The sequence below is a fragment of the Wyeomyia smithii genome, chromosome 2 (genome assembly GCF_029784165.1).
Source record: "Wyeomyia smithii strain HCP4-BCI-WySm-NY-G18 chromosome 2, ASM2978416v1, whole genome shotgun sequence".
NCBI classification, from domain to species: domain Eukaryota; kingdom Metazoa; phylum Arthropoda; class Insecta; order Diptera; family Culicidae; genus Wyeomyia; species Wyeomyia smithii.
In genome coordinates this window covers 127,272,537-127,289,313 of record NC_073695.1, presented here as the reverse complement: position 1 = coordinate 127,289,313, position 16,777 = coordinate 127,272,537, and the positions used below count along the sequence as shown (strand labels likewise).

Sequence of the window (16,777 nt, the reverse complement as noted above, 5' to 3'; positions counted from 1 at the left end):
ATGCCCAGCCCACCGCAGCCTGCCTATCTTAGCGGTGTGGACGATAGATGGCTCCCCAAGCAGCTCCTGCAGTTCGTGGTTCATTCGCCTTCTCCACACTCCGTTTTCCATCTGCAGTCCACCGAAAATGGTACGCAGAACCTTCCGCTCGAACACCGCAAGGGCGCGTTGGTCCTCCACAAGCATAGTCCATGTCTCATGCCCGTAGAGGACTACCGGTCTGATCAGCGTCTTGTAGATGGTTAACTTGATGCGGCGGCGAATTCTACTCGATCGAAACGTCCTCCGGAGACCAAAGTATGCACGATTTCCTGCCATAATGCGCCGTTGAATTTCTCTGCTGGTATCGTTGTCGGCAGTTACCAGTGAGCCCAGGTACACGAACTCATCGACCACTTTGAACTCGAGGTGGGAGGTTACTAATACTGTTACTGTCTTCACGTGAACCCCTTCCTTTCATGTACTTCGTCTTCGATGCATTGATGACCAGTCCAATCTTTTTGGCTTCAGCCTTCAATCCGATGTACGTATCCGTCATCTTCACAAAGGTCCGAGCCACAATGTCGATATCGTCGGCGAAACCAAACAGTTGAACCGACTTTTGGAAAATCGTGCCACTCGTGTTAATCCCCGCTCTTCTAAAGACACCTTTCAGGGATATGTTGTAGGCACGAGAGACCGTCACCTTGCCTCAGCCCTCTTCGGGTTTCGAAGGGGCTCGAGAGTGCCCCCGAAACACGAACTACACACATCACTCGATCCATCGTCGCTTTGACCAACCGCGTCAGTTTGTCCGGAAAACCGTAGTCGTGCATAATTTGCCATAGCTTGTCCCGATCGATTGTGTCGTACGCCGATTTGAAATCGATGAACAAATGATGTGTGGGCACGTTATATTCGCGGCATTTCTGCATAACCTGCCGAACCGCGAATATCTGATCCGTGGTGGCGCGGGCACCCATAAATCCCGCCTGGTAATGCTCCACGAACTGCTTCGCAAATGGCGATAGTCGACGGCAAAGTATTTGGGAGAGTACCTTTTAGGCGGCGTTCAACAGAGTGATTGCCCGATAATTGCAGCACTCCAGTTTGTCGCCCTTTTTGTAGATGGGACACACGATACCCTCCATCCACTTCACTCGTTCTTCCTCCCAAACTTTAACAATTACCCAGTGCACGGCTCTAACCAGTGTTTCTCCACCGTATTTCAATAGCTCGCTGGGAAGTTGGTCCACTCCAGCAGTTTTGTTGTTTTTCAGCCGACCAATCTCCTCCTCCACCTCCTGAAGCTCGGGGGCTGGAATTCTGATGTCTTCTGCTCGTGCACCAAGATCAGTTGCCATACCGTCCTCGCGCTCTACTGCATCGCCGTTTAGATGCTCGTCGAAGTGCTGCCTCCACCTTTCGATCACCTCACACTCGTCAGTAAGGAGGTTGCCGTCCAAGCTCCTGCACATATCGGCTTGCGGCACGAAGCCTTTACGGGAGCTGTTCAGCTTCTCGTAGAACTTCCGAGTGTCGTTAGCTTGGTAGAGCTCTTCCATCGCTACGCGATCTCGGTCCTCTTGCTGGCGCTTCTTCCTTCGGAGGACTGAGTTTTGGCTGTTCCGTGCCTGTCGGTATCGTTCCACGTTCGCTCTCGTGCGGTGTTGCAGCATTCTCGCCCGTGCTGCATTCTTCTCCCCGACTAACCGTTTACATTCGCCGTCAAACCAGTCATTTCTATGATTCGGGGCCCTTGTACCTAGTAGCGCTACAGCAGTGCTACCTATGGCGGATCGGATGCTCCTCCAGCCATCTTCAAGGGTAGCTGCGCCAAGCTGCTCTTCCGTGGGTAGCACTGCCTCCAGCTGCTGCGCGTATTCCTGTGCAGCCTCGGCGTCCCGCAGTTGCTCAATATTTGGTCGCGGCGTTCGACTTCGGCGGGTGTTATACACCGTCGATAGTTTTGAGCGCATGCACACAGCTACTAGGTAGTGGTCCGAATCTATATTCGCACTGCGGTAGGTGCGAACGTTGATTATGTCGGAGAAGAAACTGCCGTAGATTTGGTTCTCTGTCTGTTGGTCGGGTGATCTCCAGGTGGATTTGTGGATATCTTTGCGGGGAAAGAAGGTACTTCGGACTACCATACCACGGGAGGCCGCAAAGTTTACGCAACGATGGCCGTTATCATTAGACACGGCATGCAGGCTATCTGGTCCGATTACCGGTCTGTACATTTCCTCCCGGCCTACCTTAGCATTCATGTCCCCAATAACGATTTTCACGTCCCGTCGCGGGCAGCTATCGTAGACCTGCTCCAGCTGCGCGTAAAACGCTTCCTTCTCGTCGTCGGGTCTTCCTTCATGTGGGCAGTGCACGTTGATGATGCTGTAGTTGAAGAACCGGCCCTTCATCCTCAACGTGCACATCCTTGCGTTGATCGGCTGCCACCCCATCACGCGTTGGCGCATTTTACCCAGTATTATGAAGCCAGTTCCCAGCTCGCTGGTTGTGCCACAGCTCTGGTAGAAAGTAGCCGCCCGGTGCCCGCTTCTCCATACCTTCTGTCCTGTCCAACAAAGTTCCTGCAGCGCTCGAAGTTGCGTGGATGTAGCTCGTCATAGATTATCCTGTCGCATCCTGGAAAGCAGAGCGATTTTCAGTTCCATGCCCCAAGTTTCCAATCGTAGTCCTTATTTCGTTGCTTAGGTCTATGCCGATTGTTCCGATCCGTATTATCTCTTACGTTGTTTGTAACATGTTGTTTTCCGGGGCGGCTTGTTGGGCCTTCCCCAACCCCCTGTCTCGCCGGGGGACCATCATGTCAGCTCTTTTTAGAGTCCCACGCTGCCACCAGGACGTTGATCAGCCGCTCCTAACATAGAGATCAGACGCTGTTTTGAGCCGCACCATCTTGGTGAACAGACGCTCAGGTTGGCGAAGCATTTCCTCTACCGCCGGAATATGATTTACGCGCCAATGATCGCGTCGCACCTTCTCACTTAGCTATTGTCGGATGACAACATTGCCCAGGCAACACCAACCAGTTGTATCCATGTTCCAACCGGCAGTCTAGTGTAATCATATGACTCGCGGAGGTGTGAGATAGAAACTTGTGAGGGCCGAAGCTATGTTTGATCCAGGTTGTCAACTCACCATTTGTTTTTTCTTCTCAGTGTTATTTGTTTTTTGCTCTCCCCTTAACTAACTTTGATAACTGTGGACATAAAAACTATTCAAAATATGTATTAGCCTTATTATTTAAAAAATGTTGCAGCTGTGCCCTGCACAGGGTTGTGATTTTCTTCTACATATTTGGGGTCTCCGTTATACAAAATAGTTACTCTCAAACAATTCTCCTGAACCATATTTCCTAATTACATTTTGTTTTACAGCTGAACATTTGAGAAGTCATTTTTGGGTACATCGGTTTAAACAGCTTGGCTCATACGCGCTAGGAAACACTGAATATGACAGAATATGTAAACACCTCAAACTGAACTTACATGAATGTGTAAACCTCAAACTCAACTCTAACACGGAAACTTACTCCAATCAGGGCAGCATCAGGATCAATGGACAAAAAATCTGAAAACCACTCAAGATTCATCGCTCATAGCAAAGAATCCGTCACTAGGTGATATATAATTTCCATAACTTTGAATATCGTAGTTCAACCAAATGTTTTTACAGATCCAGGCCACAGTTAATAAAACATGCTGAAAATTTAAAAGTTTTTGATAGAACAGAAATAATTCCAAAATGTTCTTAATATCGTTCGTCATTTGTTCCTTACATAAAACACAAATATCAGCCAGATATCACGAGAAAGGAACGTAAAAATATATTATCTAAACCACTTTCGAGTAAAAAAGCCGAAAATGCTGATGTTATGTTAGTGCCCAATGTATTCACTATTATGGAGTTTCCAGTTACGAAGCGACAATCTGCACCAAAAATATCAAACATTGATTTTGGAGGTAATTTTAGCAGGACGCCATCGGAATACCGGCAATGTTACAGAAAATATGACACTTTCATGAAAAGTGGCCCTATCAAAAACATTGATAATCTGTGCTTAAGTGGAAAACTTGACTTCAACCCTGAATATAAGCATCGTTTTCAAAAACCTCTATCTAATATGCTATACAGATCATCATATACAAAAAGGGAAGACAGTCTTCATTTAGAAGGCGATTTTTTTTGCCGAACACCAGAATATTTCAGTAGCTATCAAAACCCTCATATAACACATCGGCCGGAATATGCCAAACCAATAAATACAATACTGCATCTCGAAGGAAACTTGAACTACGAGCCGTTATACAGGTAATAATAAGAAATGTACCTACTTCTTATTCAATAACTCGTTTACACAACGGGTTATAATGAAACTCGATAAGCAAAAATAATGTTTTAATTACTATTTATTCGAGCTTTGGGTACTCAGTTTGGTCTTGTACCAAGTGAATAAATATAAATATTCTGCAATAAGCATTAAAACTTTATAAATAAATGAAGATAGGAAAAATATTAGAAGAATATATTACAGAGTGTATCGATGCATTCTCACATATTCTGGGCATATTTAATGTATAATATCACTACGATATCATTAATTTGTAATAGGACGAAATCCTTACATGGCACGACCTCACATACCAACACATTCTGAGAATACTTAATAAATGAATTTTTACACCACTGAAAGAGATTTTAACCGTTATGTACTCGGCAATTTAAGGCTGTTCAGTCCTACGCGAACTCTCATATGCGATTGTCAAAATGTGTGTGATGACAAAAGCAAAAATATTTCTTTACTTCTTTTTCGTATTCAAAAACCAAACAAATAGCAGCACCTTCGCAGTTCTGAATAGGGGTTCCTGGGGTAAAACGCACCAGTTAACGAAAGCATAGTATATTATTGTTAAAGCTGAGAGATAAAACCAATGTTATTTACTGATCAAAATATAAAAATCCTTCTTTATTCGTTCAAACTCGCATCTGATGCGAAACATTAAAGAAAATGCATGATAACATTTTTTTAAGTGAGTGTCATAATTCATAAAAGTCGTCAATCGAGGCAAAATGCACCCTTGCTGGGGTAACATGCATCGCACACTCGAGCGGCATGGTTTCTGGAATCACCGTTTTTGATTGCTTCTTGCACCGATCGTACCTGTGCAGCGGTCTATGTCCGCTGATTGGATTTCCGGACAATGCTGGAATCGAGATGAAATGTAAGCAAACAATTGTTTTACAAAGAATCCTTTTGCCCCGAGCTATAGGATGCGTTATGCCCCGTATGTATTGCGGTTCTTTTCTAAAATCCGCAGACCATCAAACAAGTTGCGCGCAACAGAGTTGTGCGCCCAGTTGGGCGCCTGTCAAAAAATACATTCCGCTTCTTGTGAGTAAGGTAAAAAGCGTATTATTGCCCATATGGTTTTTTTTTTTTCTTTTATGACAAATATGTTTGGACATGTTAAACGTATTTTTTTTTGTTGAAAGCAATCGTCTGGTGCAGTAAACAATGGAATTTAACAGACCTACTTGTCTAACAGTTTATTAAATGGGCTTAAAATGTTTGAATGTATGTTCAATTATACCAGAGCCGTAGCTACTCCGTTTTGCGTGGGGGCAGAGAATTTTTTTTTAGCTAAACGTTATTTTTTTAGGGGAAACCCATAAACCGGTATGTGCTCGACAAAAAAGTACCTTTACGCGTCCAACGGAGTACCTAGAAGTACAAATCAAAATTCTCATAAGTTTTGCAGTTTTCCTCCTATGTCGATAGTTTTAGCACCAAAAGATTCAGAGCTCATCTATGTATTTTCAAATAAGCGTTAGTGGTGTCCCGTAAGAATTGTCTAATTTCCGAAAATCTGGTTCTCCGGGTATATATTCCGAAAAAAAAAACAAACTGCGAATGTGCGTATCGTTGATGCAGGGATGAAAACTTTATAATTTCTGCCTTACAGTGACGAACCCGCTATTCGACCATTTAAATATTCATTAAACAAATGATCATACCAGCAAGAGAAGCTATGCAAGGATGAGTGATGGAATACAACGATTCTATGACACTTATTAGAGACATTTACACAATGTTCGAAAAACTAAGAACAGAAGAGAGTTCTTAAAAGTTGTAATCTGAAGCAACAAATGCATTGAAGGAATTACAGCGTTAGAAACCCATCTTCGAGGGTCACCTCATTCAAAATCGACGATACTGAGAGAATGGAGCGAATCAACCGTTAGCCTAAATTCTAAATTTCACGATTCGCATTGTTCGATCAATGTTTATGTCCGATTTTATTTCAAACCGAAATGTAACATAGTTGTCCGGGCTAGATAACGGACTGGGTTATGCTTCCGGGGTGTGAAAAAGTCCGGCTAAAATAAATTGAACTGAACATAAACGTGAATCACAAGACGCACACTGTAGGAAGTTTAGATACTGGCTGAATATTTAATATTTAAAAAAAAAAAAGTCGTGTGTGTCATTTTTTGCCCACGATTTGTTCAATCCAAGAAATCAAAAAGTGGGAAATAAAAACTTCTGGAAAAACTGGTCAAATTTTGCAGCAAAACTTGTGTTTCATTTTTTTCTAAAACCAAACATAAAACTGTGTTTGGTTCTTTCGCTAAAATGACACATTTAAAAAAAACTGACATTTATATCCCAGACCCAGCGTCCGAAACGCAAGTATGCGGATCGTCAGTTTCAACTTCGCCGCCAATCAAGCGGGCTCACTTAAAGATTGAGTAATTTAATCTTATTGCCATATGAGCTCGACCGCTTTGATTGTTCGGACCTCAACATGGTTCTTTTGAGATTTAATGAACTACTACTGGAGACTATTCAATAATATTCAATAATGCAATAACAAATGTTTTTTGCTACAGCTTTCCAGTCTCAGAGAGATGGGGAGCTCCGTACTCTCTTTCTAGCTAGGTTGAAGAGAGGTGAAATAATTGGTGCGCCATCTTCGTTCATTAAAGGCTCCTCCGCGTTAGCAATGTACATTGATTCCCATGCATTCAGCAGAGAAACCTTCTGGACGGTTTTAATTAGCTTCGCATTCTCCCAGTCGATATCATGGTGTAGACTGGACGTGTGTGCGGCTACACTTGAAACGTTGATTTTATTGTTTTTAACTGCATGTTTATGCTCTCTTAAACGGGTTTTGAATTTTCGGCGAGTTTGTCCTAAGTAAACTGCTGTGCAATTTTTGCAGTTTATTTTGTAGATCCCAGATCGTTCATCTGGGGGGACCTTGTCTTTTAGGTTGCACAGCAGGTCTCGCAAAGTGTTCCTACTTTTGTGTACAACCGCCAACCTGTGCTGTTCCAGTGCGTTTCTCATAAGGTTAGTGATAGCCGGGTAGAACGGCAAGCTAATTCTTCGTCTCGTCTCTTCTCTCTCCGGTTGCAGGGTAGTTGCATTCTGGCGATGTTTTTTACGTTCGTGCTTACGAAGGATTTTGTCTACAAACCTCCTGTCAAATCCATTCAATTCAGCAGCTTTTCTAATTTTTTCTTTTTCCAAATTGAATTCCTCGTTTTCCAACGGAATGTTAAAAAGGCGATGGGCCATCGAGTGAAAAGCTGATTGTTTTTGTGTGCCAAAATGGGTTGAATCCGAAGTAATGTAGCGGTCTGTTGAAGTGGGTTTTCTATATATGCCAAATTTCAGAGTGTTGTCTTCTTTCCTTGAAACGAGGAGATCTAAAAATGGCAATTTACCATCCTTTTCTTTTTCCACTGTGAATTTTATCGAGGTATGTTGTGCGTTTATCAATTCAAGTGTTTTTGGCAATAAGCGTGCTTTTGTCACAGCGAAAACGTCGTCCACATAACGCTTCCAAATGCGTGGAAAAGCTATGCCTTTTTGTGCATTCACTTCAAGATCGCTCATAAAGACTTCAGCTAACAAAGGTGACAGTTTATTGCCCATACTAAGGCCATAGGTCTGCTGGTAGAACTTGCCACGGAACAAAAAATAGTTACGATTCATGCACATTTCAGCTACGGCCAGATACGCCTCAGCATGGTTGGGCGGGGCACGTTTACGATCCAAGTGTTCACGTAGACTCTGTAATGCACCGGCTACCGGCACGCTAGGAAACAAGGCAGTAACATCAAACGACACAAGGATTTCACTTCGGCGCAATTCGAGGTCCTTTATTTGCTCCACTAGCTCTATCGAATTTTTTATACTATTGCCATGCGGTACTTACGCATTTCATTCACTAACCATGCTGTCATCTTCTCCTTAGGTGCACAGATATTCGAGGAGATGGGGCGCATGGCAACCGGATTCTCATGAATTTTTGGTAGGCAGTATAACGACGCTACCTTCGGATTCAGAACAAGGAGTTTCCTCTCGAGTGTGTCATCACCCATCAAGCGGGCGATCTTCTGACGTACGCCATTGGCTTCCTCTATCATCACGTTAAGCGTATCCTTAGGTTTACCATTTTTAAATATACACTCTTCGTACGGACCGGCTTTTATCATTTCGAGTACGCGCGTATCGTAATCCTCTTTGTCCATTATAACGACCGCGTTTCCTTTGTCAGCACGAGAATACACTACATTACGCTCTTTTAATTTTTGGACGGTGTCCCAATTATCGGGTTTAGCACATATCGGATTTTTCGCGTTTGTCATTGCCCGGGAGATACACCCTGCAACATCGTGACGAATTGCCGATTTGGATGAAAAATCGTTGTATTGAACTACGCTCTCAACATTGTTCACTATTTCGGCTAGCGGCGCACACCTCGGAGTTATTGCGAAGTTTAAACCTTTGTTCAGAAGTTCTAACTCTGTGCGAGTGAATTGGGTGGGTTAAACACAAAATTTTCTATTTTTTTCGGGAGTCGTTTTTCCGGTTTTTGTGCTCGCGCGAGTGAACGTAATTTTTTATAATGTCTTTGCTCAACCTGTTTCACCCATTTTGAAATAATGCAATGAACGTTAAAAAGCACCTTTTGCCAACACTCATCTTCCCTCTCTGCACATCTACGGGCGACACATTCTGCTGCAGAGTGGTATTCTACCTCTTTCAGAAGTCGTAGGTGCAAATCGTATAATTCTTCCTCGACAACAGACACTTCCCTATGTTTAATTTTAATTTCTTCAGCTAACCAAATTTTCCTGCTTTTTCTGTAACTCTTAAGTACGATTCACTATTGGTGGACGGTTTAATGTGGATAAATTTTGGTGTTAAACCTTTTCTTCTGCACTGTGTGAGAAACTTGATATGCAACAGCAACGATTTCTTCTTTGTTACCAGTCGGCCATACAGGCGAAAGCACTTAATGTTTTTTTTTTTAGGGGGGGGGGGATTTGTTAGTAGCTTAAGTATTTATGATAAATATTAGTAAATAATGAGTATGTGTGTCCAATCACAAATGGTGACTTCTCAACACTGTTAGAAATTTGTAATTTTATTTGTTAGGGTTTGTTTGCTTTCGCAATTAGGACTTATCATTCGTAGGGATTTAATCCTACTTGTCAGAAAAGGGGAAGTAAACTTACAACTAACTTAATTGCTAACTTATTGGCTATAAAGAGAGCTTATCGTAGCAATTGAGGATTGCAACGATTTTTGTCGAAAATTGTTGATAATTTTATTTGACATAGCTTCTAATGGTTCAACACCAGTAAGTCTATGTAATTCGAGTGTACCAAACCAAGGAGGACGCTTCAAAATCATTTTCAGAATTTTATTCCTAATCCTTTTGAGCGTTTTCTTCCTTGTTGAACAGCAACTTGACCAGATCGGTACAGCATAAAGCATTGCTGGTCTAAAAATTTGTTTGTAAATCAAAAGTTTGTTCTTTAAACAAAGTTTAGAATTCCTGTTAATGAGAGGATATAAACATCTCGTATATTTGATGCACTTGGCTTGTATACTCTCAATGTGCTCTTTGAAAATAAGTTTTTTATCATAAATTAGTCCCAAGTACTTAACCTTGTCAGACCAACTTAAAATAACCCCATTCATCTTGACAACGTGATTATTGTTTGGCTTGAGGAAAGAAGCCCCAGGCTTATGCGGAAAAATTATCATTTGAGTTTTAGAAGCATTGGGAGAGATTTTCCACTTTTGCAAGTAGGAAGAAAAAATATCTAAACTTTTCTGCAATCGACTGCATATGACACGAAGACTTTTTCCTTTTGCGGAAATGCTTGTGTCATCGCAGAACAATGACTTTGTGCATCTTGGAGGCAAATCAGGAAGATCTGAAGTGAATATGTTGTACATGACTGGACCCAAGACTGAACCTTGAAGTACACCTGCTCTGACAGGAAATCTATCAGATTTTGAATTCTGATAGACAACCTGCAGAGCTCGATCAGTAAGATAATTTTTTAAAATTTTGATTAGGAAAATTGGAAAATTAAAAGTTTGCAATTTCGCAATCAAACCTTTATGCCAAACACTGTCGAATGCTTTTTCTATGTCTAAGAGAGCAGCTCCAGTGGAATAACCTTCAGATTTGTTAGCTCGTATCATATTAGTAACTCTGAGCAATTGATGAGTTGTGGAATGCCCATGGCGAAATCTAAACTGTTCATTTAAAAAATTTGAATTTTCGTTGATGTGTGACATCATTCTGTTAAGAATAATTCTCTCAAACAGTTTACTTATTGAAGAAAGCAAACTGATTGGTCGATAACTTGAAACTTCAGCTGGGTTCTTATCCGGTTTTAAAATTGGAGTAATTTTTGCATTTTTCCATAATTTGGGAAAATATGCAATTTTGAGGCAGCAATTGAAAATTTTCACTAAAAATTCCATTGAGCTCACAGGGAGATGTTTGATTAGTATATTTAAGATTCCATCGTCACCAGGTGCTTTCATATTTTTGAAATTTTTAATAATTGATTCAATCTCATTCCAGTTAGTTTCAATTATTTCTGCAGGTAAAAAAATCTTGGAAGAAATTAAATCAAATTGACGTGTGACTTCATTTTCAATTGGACTCACAAAATTCAAATTTGAGTTATGAACACTCTCAAACTGCTGAGCAAGTCTTTGAGCCTTTTTTTTTTCCTCATCTATATTTGAGCCTTTTGTTCATTGGATACAAGAGAACGTTCACCATCTTTCAAAACTGGAATAGGCTTTTGGTTTCTCAAGAATCTTCGACAGCTTCCAAAAAGGTTTTGAATATGGTTTCAATTTTTCAACTTTAGTCTCAAAATTTTGATTTCTCAGAAGAGTAAATCTATGTTTAATCTCTTTCTGTAAATCTTTATAAATAGTTTTAAAAACAGGGTCAAGAGAACGTTGATATTGACATCTGCGAACATTTTTCAAACGAAATAGAAGTTGAAGATTTTCGTCAATTATTGGTGAATCAAATTTAACTTGAGCCTTTGGAACAGAGTAATTCCTGGCATCAACAATTACACATTTTAATGCTTCCAAAGCGGAATCAATATTCACTTCGTTTTGCAAATCAAGCTCATTATTGAAGATTCTCTCAATATGAGTTTTGTATCTTTCCCAATTAGCCTTGTTATAATTAAAAACAGAGCTCATAGGGTTTAAAACTGATTCATGTGATAAAGAAAAAGTTATTGGAAGATGATCAGAATCAAAGTCAGCATGTGTGATCAAATCACTACATACATGACTTTGACCTGTTAGCACCAAATCAATTGTTGAAGGGTTTCTTACAGAAGAAAAGCATGTAGGACTATTCGGAGACAAAATAGAATAGTATCCTGAAGAACAATCATTGAGTAAAATTTTGCCATTGGAATTTCTTCGAGAATTATTCCATGAACCATGTTTAGCGTTAAAATCGCCGATTATAAAAAAATTCGAACGATTTCTGGTGAGTTTTTGTAAATCACCTTTAAAATAATTTTTGTGCTCGCGTGTGCACTGCAATGGTAAATATGCTGCGGCAATAAATAAAATCCCAAGTTCAGTTTGAACTTCAATTCCCAAAGTTTCAATAACTTTCGTCTCAAGATGGGGAAGAGCACGATGTTTGATTCGGCGATGAATAACAATTGCAACTCCACCGCCGGAACCCCGAATCCTATCATATCTATGAACCACGTAATTGGGATTATATTTTAATTTAATGTTAGGTTTTAAAAATGTTTCAGTAATAATTGCAATATGCACATTATTTACTGTTAAAAAATTAAAAAGCTCATTCTCATTGGCCTTCAATGAGCGAGCATTCCAATTCAAAATTTTGATTGGTTTATTTAAAATCATTGCTAAATTTTAAATTAGAAACAATTTTAATAGTAAAATTTGTGCCTATTTGAATGGCTTCAAACATTGATTCTGCCTGCAGCATGGCGTTCATAAGATCGAACATTGCCTGTTGCAAAAAAGAAAGTTTACCTGCCGTAATAGGCCCCAGGCAGTTGACATTAGAAAAAATATTTTCGGCAGCAATATTAGCTGGAGTAATAGGTGTACAATTATTTTCTAGCGTGTTTTACTTACCCATATTAACGGTCATTTTCGGACTACCAACACTAGGCGGTATAATGTTCGAACTACCTGTAACCTGTGCATAAGTTAAACGGGTATGCAAAGGAGTAGGTAAACTATGCGTCACTGGTACGCTTGGAGAATTTTGTTTTGAAGTTGGTTTTAATTGAGAAATTGAATTTTGTTTACCTTGCCTTGCCTTAACAATTGCTAAACGGACTGGGCATTGATAAAAATTTGACATATGGTTGCCGTTACAATTCCCACAGCGAAAATTTTTACTCTTTTTCACAGGACATGTGTCCTTTTTGTGAGAAGAGTCTCCACAATTAAGACATTTTTGTGTCCATGTTACAGAATTTGGAACCATGGCCATAACGTTGGCCATAACGGCATTGGGTGATATGCTTTTCACCTCCGTCATACTTCCTATAAATTTCCCACTTTACACGCACATTATACAAAGCATGTGCTTTTTCAAAAAATTTTAAGTTGTTAACCTCATTGCGGTAAAAATGAATTAAATAATTAACAAGGGAAATTCCAGTTCTCTGACTGTTATCGCCTCGTGATTTTTGTTTCATTAGAATTACTTGGGTAGGGGCTATGCCAAGTAATTCTGTTAAAGTAAGTTTGATCTCATCAACGGTTTGATCGTTGGTGAGACCTTTCAATACGACCTTGAACGGCTTGGCGCTCTTAGTGTCATATGTAAAAAATTTATACATCTTTTCAGTTAAATACTGAATAAGACGATTACGACCCTTTATAGAGTCGGCTAATAAGCGGCATTCGCCTCTACGACCAATTTGATACGTAACTTTAACGTCAGAAACAAACGTTGAAAGTTCCTTTTTGAAAATATTAAATTCAGTTACCACAATAGGTGGAACTTTTTTATTTTTTAAAGAATTGACATTTTGTATAGTTTCATTACTCATAACTTCCATTTCACCAGCTTCTTGCTCAGGCAAAATATCAAAAGGATTGTCACTACAGACACTCGAAGTGTCAGAAAGAGATGTCTCTCTTTTCCTCCCCGCAGCGATGCGTGGTTTCTTTTTTCGTCCTGCCATTTCAGGTGATACGAAAAAAGTTAAAACAAATGTTAAATTCAAAAGTAGATAGTCTTGAGAAAGACTGATGGGAAATAACTTTCAGGTAGTCTTTAAAAAACACACTGACAAAACACAAACTTTGAAGCTATAGGCAGTCAAAGACCAGTCCACAAGCAACCGAAAAAACATCTGATCTGTAGGACAGTTCAAGACGCACTCAAGCACTTAATGGTTGTAGCCATCATTACACTAGTATTTATATGAGCAGTGCTAACGTAAGAGCTTCACAATACAACACTGATAGAACGGACACGTAAACGGGACCAGACAACAACACTTATTGCTCTTACTTAATATTAAAGATAAATTATGAAATTTACCTTTTTAGAGTCGACCGGTTTCGAGCATTTTTATACTCATCTACAGGACGAGGCCCGATGTCTGACTGATAACAAATGTTTTTTGCTACAGCTTCCTAGTCTCAGAGAGATGGGGAGCTCCGTACTCTCTTTCTAGCTAGGTTGAAGAGAGGTGAAATAATTGGTGCGTCATCTTCGTTCATTAAAGGCTCCTCCGCGTTAACAATGTACATTGATTCCCATGCATTCAGCTGAGAAACCTTCTGAACGGTTTTAATTAGCTTCGCACTCTCTCAGTCGATATGGGAACATCCATAAATGAAAATTTATTTATTTTATTTTATTTATTTACTACTACTGCCAACAGACATGAAATAACTTGTCCTAATGGCTACTAATATAAAAGTCGACGGAACAGTAACAAAAATTTCGAGCGTATAACACTAAACGATAAATGATAATCGAAGGCTTGTGATCCTCTGTTGAAAGCGCGTTGTATACCGATGATGGCACTATTAGAGCTGTAGTTAGTTCGACGAAAGGGCAATAGCAACGCTGGCACCCTTCGCAGAGTTCTAGTGGGGGCATTCAGGTTGATTTGGCGAAGAATGGCAGGGCAGTAAACTCGTGATGTCAGCATATCTGATACTAGCATAGCACGCGCTGTTTCTCGGCGTAGTTGGAGAGTGTCGATCTGAAGAAGCTGACAGCGATCCTCGTACCTAGTATTACGCATAGGTTGCCGCCAAGGGAGCGTTCGAAGGGCATAACGTAGCATTCAAGGGGAGAAGAGGGGGTTTGCAGTTTTGTGACGAAATGTGACGAGGGAGAGGGTATGGGTTCAAGCCAAGCTACGTAGCAAATATGAAATTTAAAAAAAATTGCATTTGTTCTAAATGTTCGTTTTTATTACTGCTTTGTCTGTTTAGGGTCATTTTTAAAACTTTCTTGTCTTTTTTTGAGTGTTGTCTTCTTTCCTTGAAACGAGGAGATCTAAAAATGGCAATTTACCATCCTTTTCTTTTTCCACTGGGAATTCGATCAAGGTATGTTGTGCGTTTATCAATTCAAGTGTTTTGGGCAATAAGCGTGCTTTTGTCACAGCGAACATAACTGTAATTCTCATGGAAACTTACCGATATTTCATTAGAAATATGTTGCTCGACATATATTCGATACAGGTACACTTTTCGGTGGTGGAAAACAGAATTGAATTATTAGTGCGATTTCCAGGTTCTGGATAGTGAAAGAACAGTGTATAATAAATGGTTTTTTTTTGTCTCGAGCATGGGTTCAAAGAGACAATATATATATATACGCACTAATAATTAAAAATTTGATAAAGTAGTAGAAACCAAACATTTAGCAGCGCTTGTCTTTCTAATAGAGAAAATATAATACATAATTTTTAAAATCTGTGTGTAAATATGTTTACGTGTGTGAATATTTATATGTGTTTGTGAGCGTTTGTGTGTGGATTTGTAATAAAACACAATAATTAGTTTTTCCACATTCACTTCACAGAGAGTTACATTTAATTTAAACTAGAGCCACTAAGCCATACAAATAACATACTTAAGTCAATTTGGAGAGTTAAGTCAGTGGTGAATTATCATAATTGTAACAACACCAACAAGTATAATTTGGTATAAAATGATTTTGGCAAGTTTTTGGATGAATTTCGATGATATTGCATGAATCTAATAAGAATTATTTTGAAATTTATTAACTAACACACTAAAATTGAGATTTCTCGAGATCCAGTCGGTGGATTTTTTTAAAAATTTAACCAGAGGTGTAAAATGACCTCAAGAATTGACCCCTATACTTGAATTTGATGGACATTTTTTTTTTATAATAATGGTCCAGCGGGGCACCGTGTGTTTGTCAGTTCGTTGCAATACTATTGATATATGTATGTTGACGTATGTAGACAGTTCGTACTGATAATTACTGGTAGAGGTACCTTGTGTTACAGGCACCGTTGAGCACCGTTGAGAGATATTTTAATAACAAAATAATGATTCTATGATTTGAATCTATGTTTTCTATAGTCACTCTGTCAATTTGGCAACATTACAATGTCAGAAAATGTGAATAAATACAAAAAAAAGTTTTCGTTGCATACGATTCAATGTTTTTTCAGCTGAATTAATTGTTTTTAGCTATTCAATTTCTGTTTTCCACCACCGAAAAGTGTACCTGTATCGAATATATGTCGAGCAACATATTTCTAATGAAATATCGGTAAGTTTCCATGAGAATTACAGTTGTTCGCTGTGACAAAAGCACGCTTATTGCCCAAAACACTTGAATTGATAAACGCACAACATACCTTGATCGAATTCCCAGTGGAAAAAGAAAAGGATGGTAAATTGCCATTTTTAGATCTCCTCGTTTCAAGGAAAGAAGACAACACTCAAAAAAAGACAAGAAAGTTTTAAAAATGACCCTAAACAGACAAAGCAGTAATAAAAACGAACATTTAGAACAAATGCAATTTATTTTAAATTTCATATTTGCTACGTAGCTTGGCTTGAACCCATACCCTCTCCCTCGTCACATTTCGTCACAAAACTGCAAACCCCCTCTTCTCCCCTTGAATGCTACGTCATTTATGGATGTTCCCATATCGACTGAGAGAGTGCGAAGCTAATTAAAACCGTTCAGAAGGTTTCTCAGCTGAATGCATGGGAATCAATGTACATTGTTAACGCGGAGGAGCCTTTAATGAACGAAGATGACGCACCAATTATTTCACCTCTCTTCAACCTAGCTAGAAAGAGAGTACGGAGCTCCCCATCTCTCTGAGACTAGGAAGCTGTAGCAAAAAACATTTGTTATCAGTCGGACATCAGGCCTCGTCCTGTAGATGAGTATAAAAATGCTCGAAA

The 16,777-nt window shown here is 39.7% G+C and overlaps 1 protein-coding gene across 5 annotated transcripts in view; it reads left to right on the top strand.

Annotated features, from left to right (window-relative positions):
• LOC129722490 (uncharacterized) overlaps positions 1-16,777 on the top strand; it is a 193,203-nt gene that overhangs the window by 133,915 nt on the left and 42,511 nt on the right. For all 5 annotated transcript variants that reach the window (XM_055675940.1, XM_055675945.1, XM_055675941.1 and 2 more), the window contains 2 exons: positions 3,381-3,622; positions 3,679-4,314. In XM_055675940.1, coding sequence (XP_055531915.1) covers positions 3,878-4,314 — 437 coding nt within the window. In that variant the 5' untranslated portion in view covers positions 3,381-3,622; positions 3,679-3,877. The remainder of the gene's footprint in view (positions 1-3,380; positions 3,623-3,678; positions 4,315-16,777) is intronic.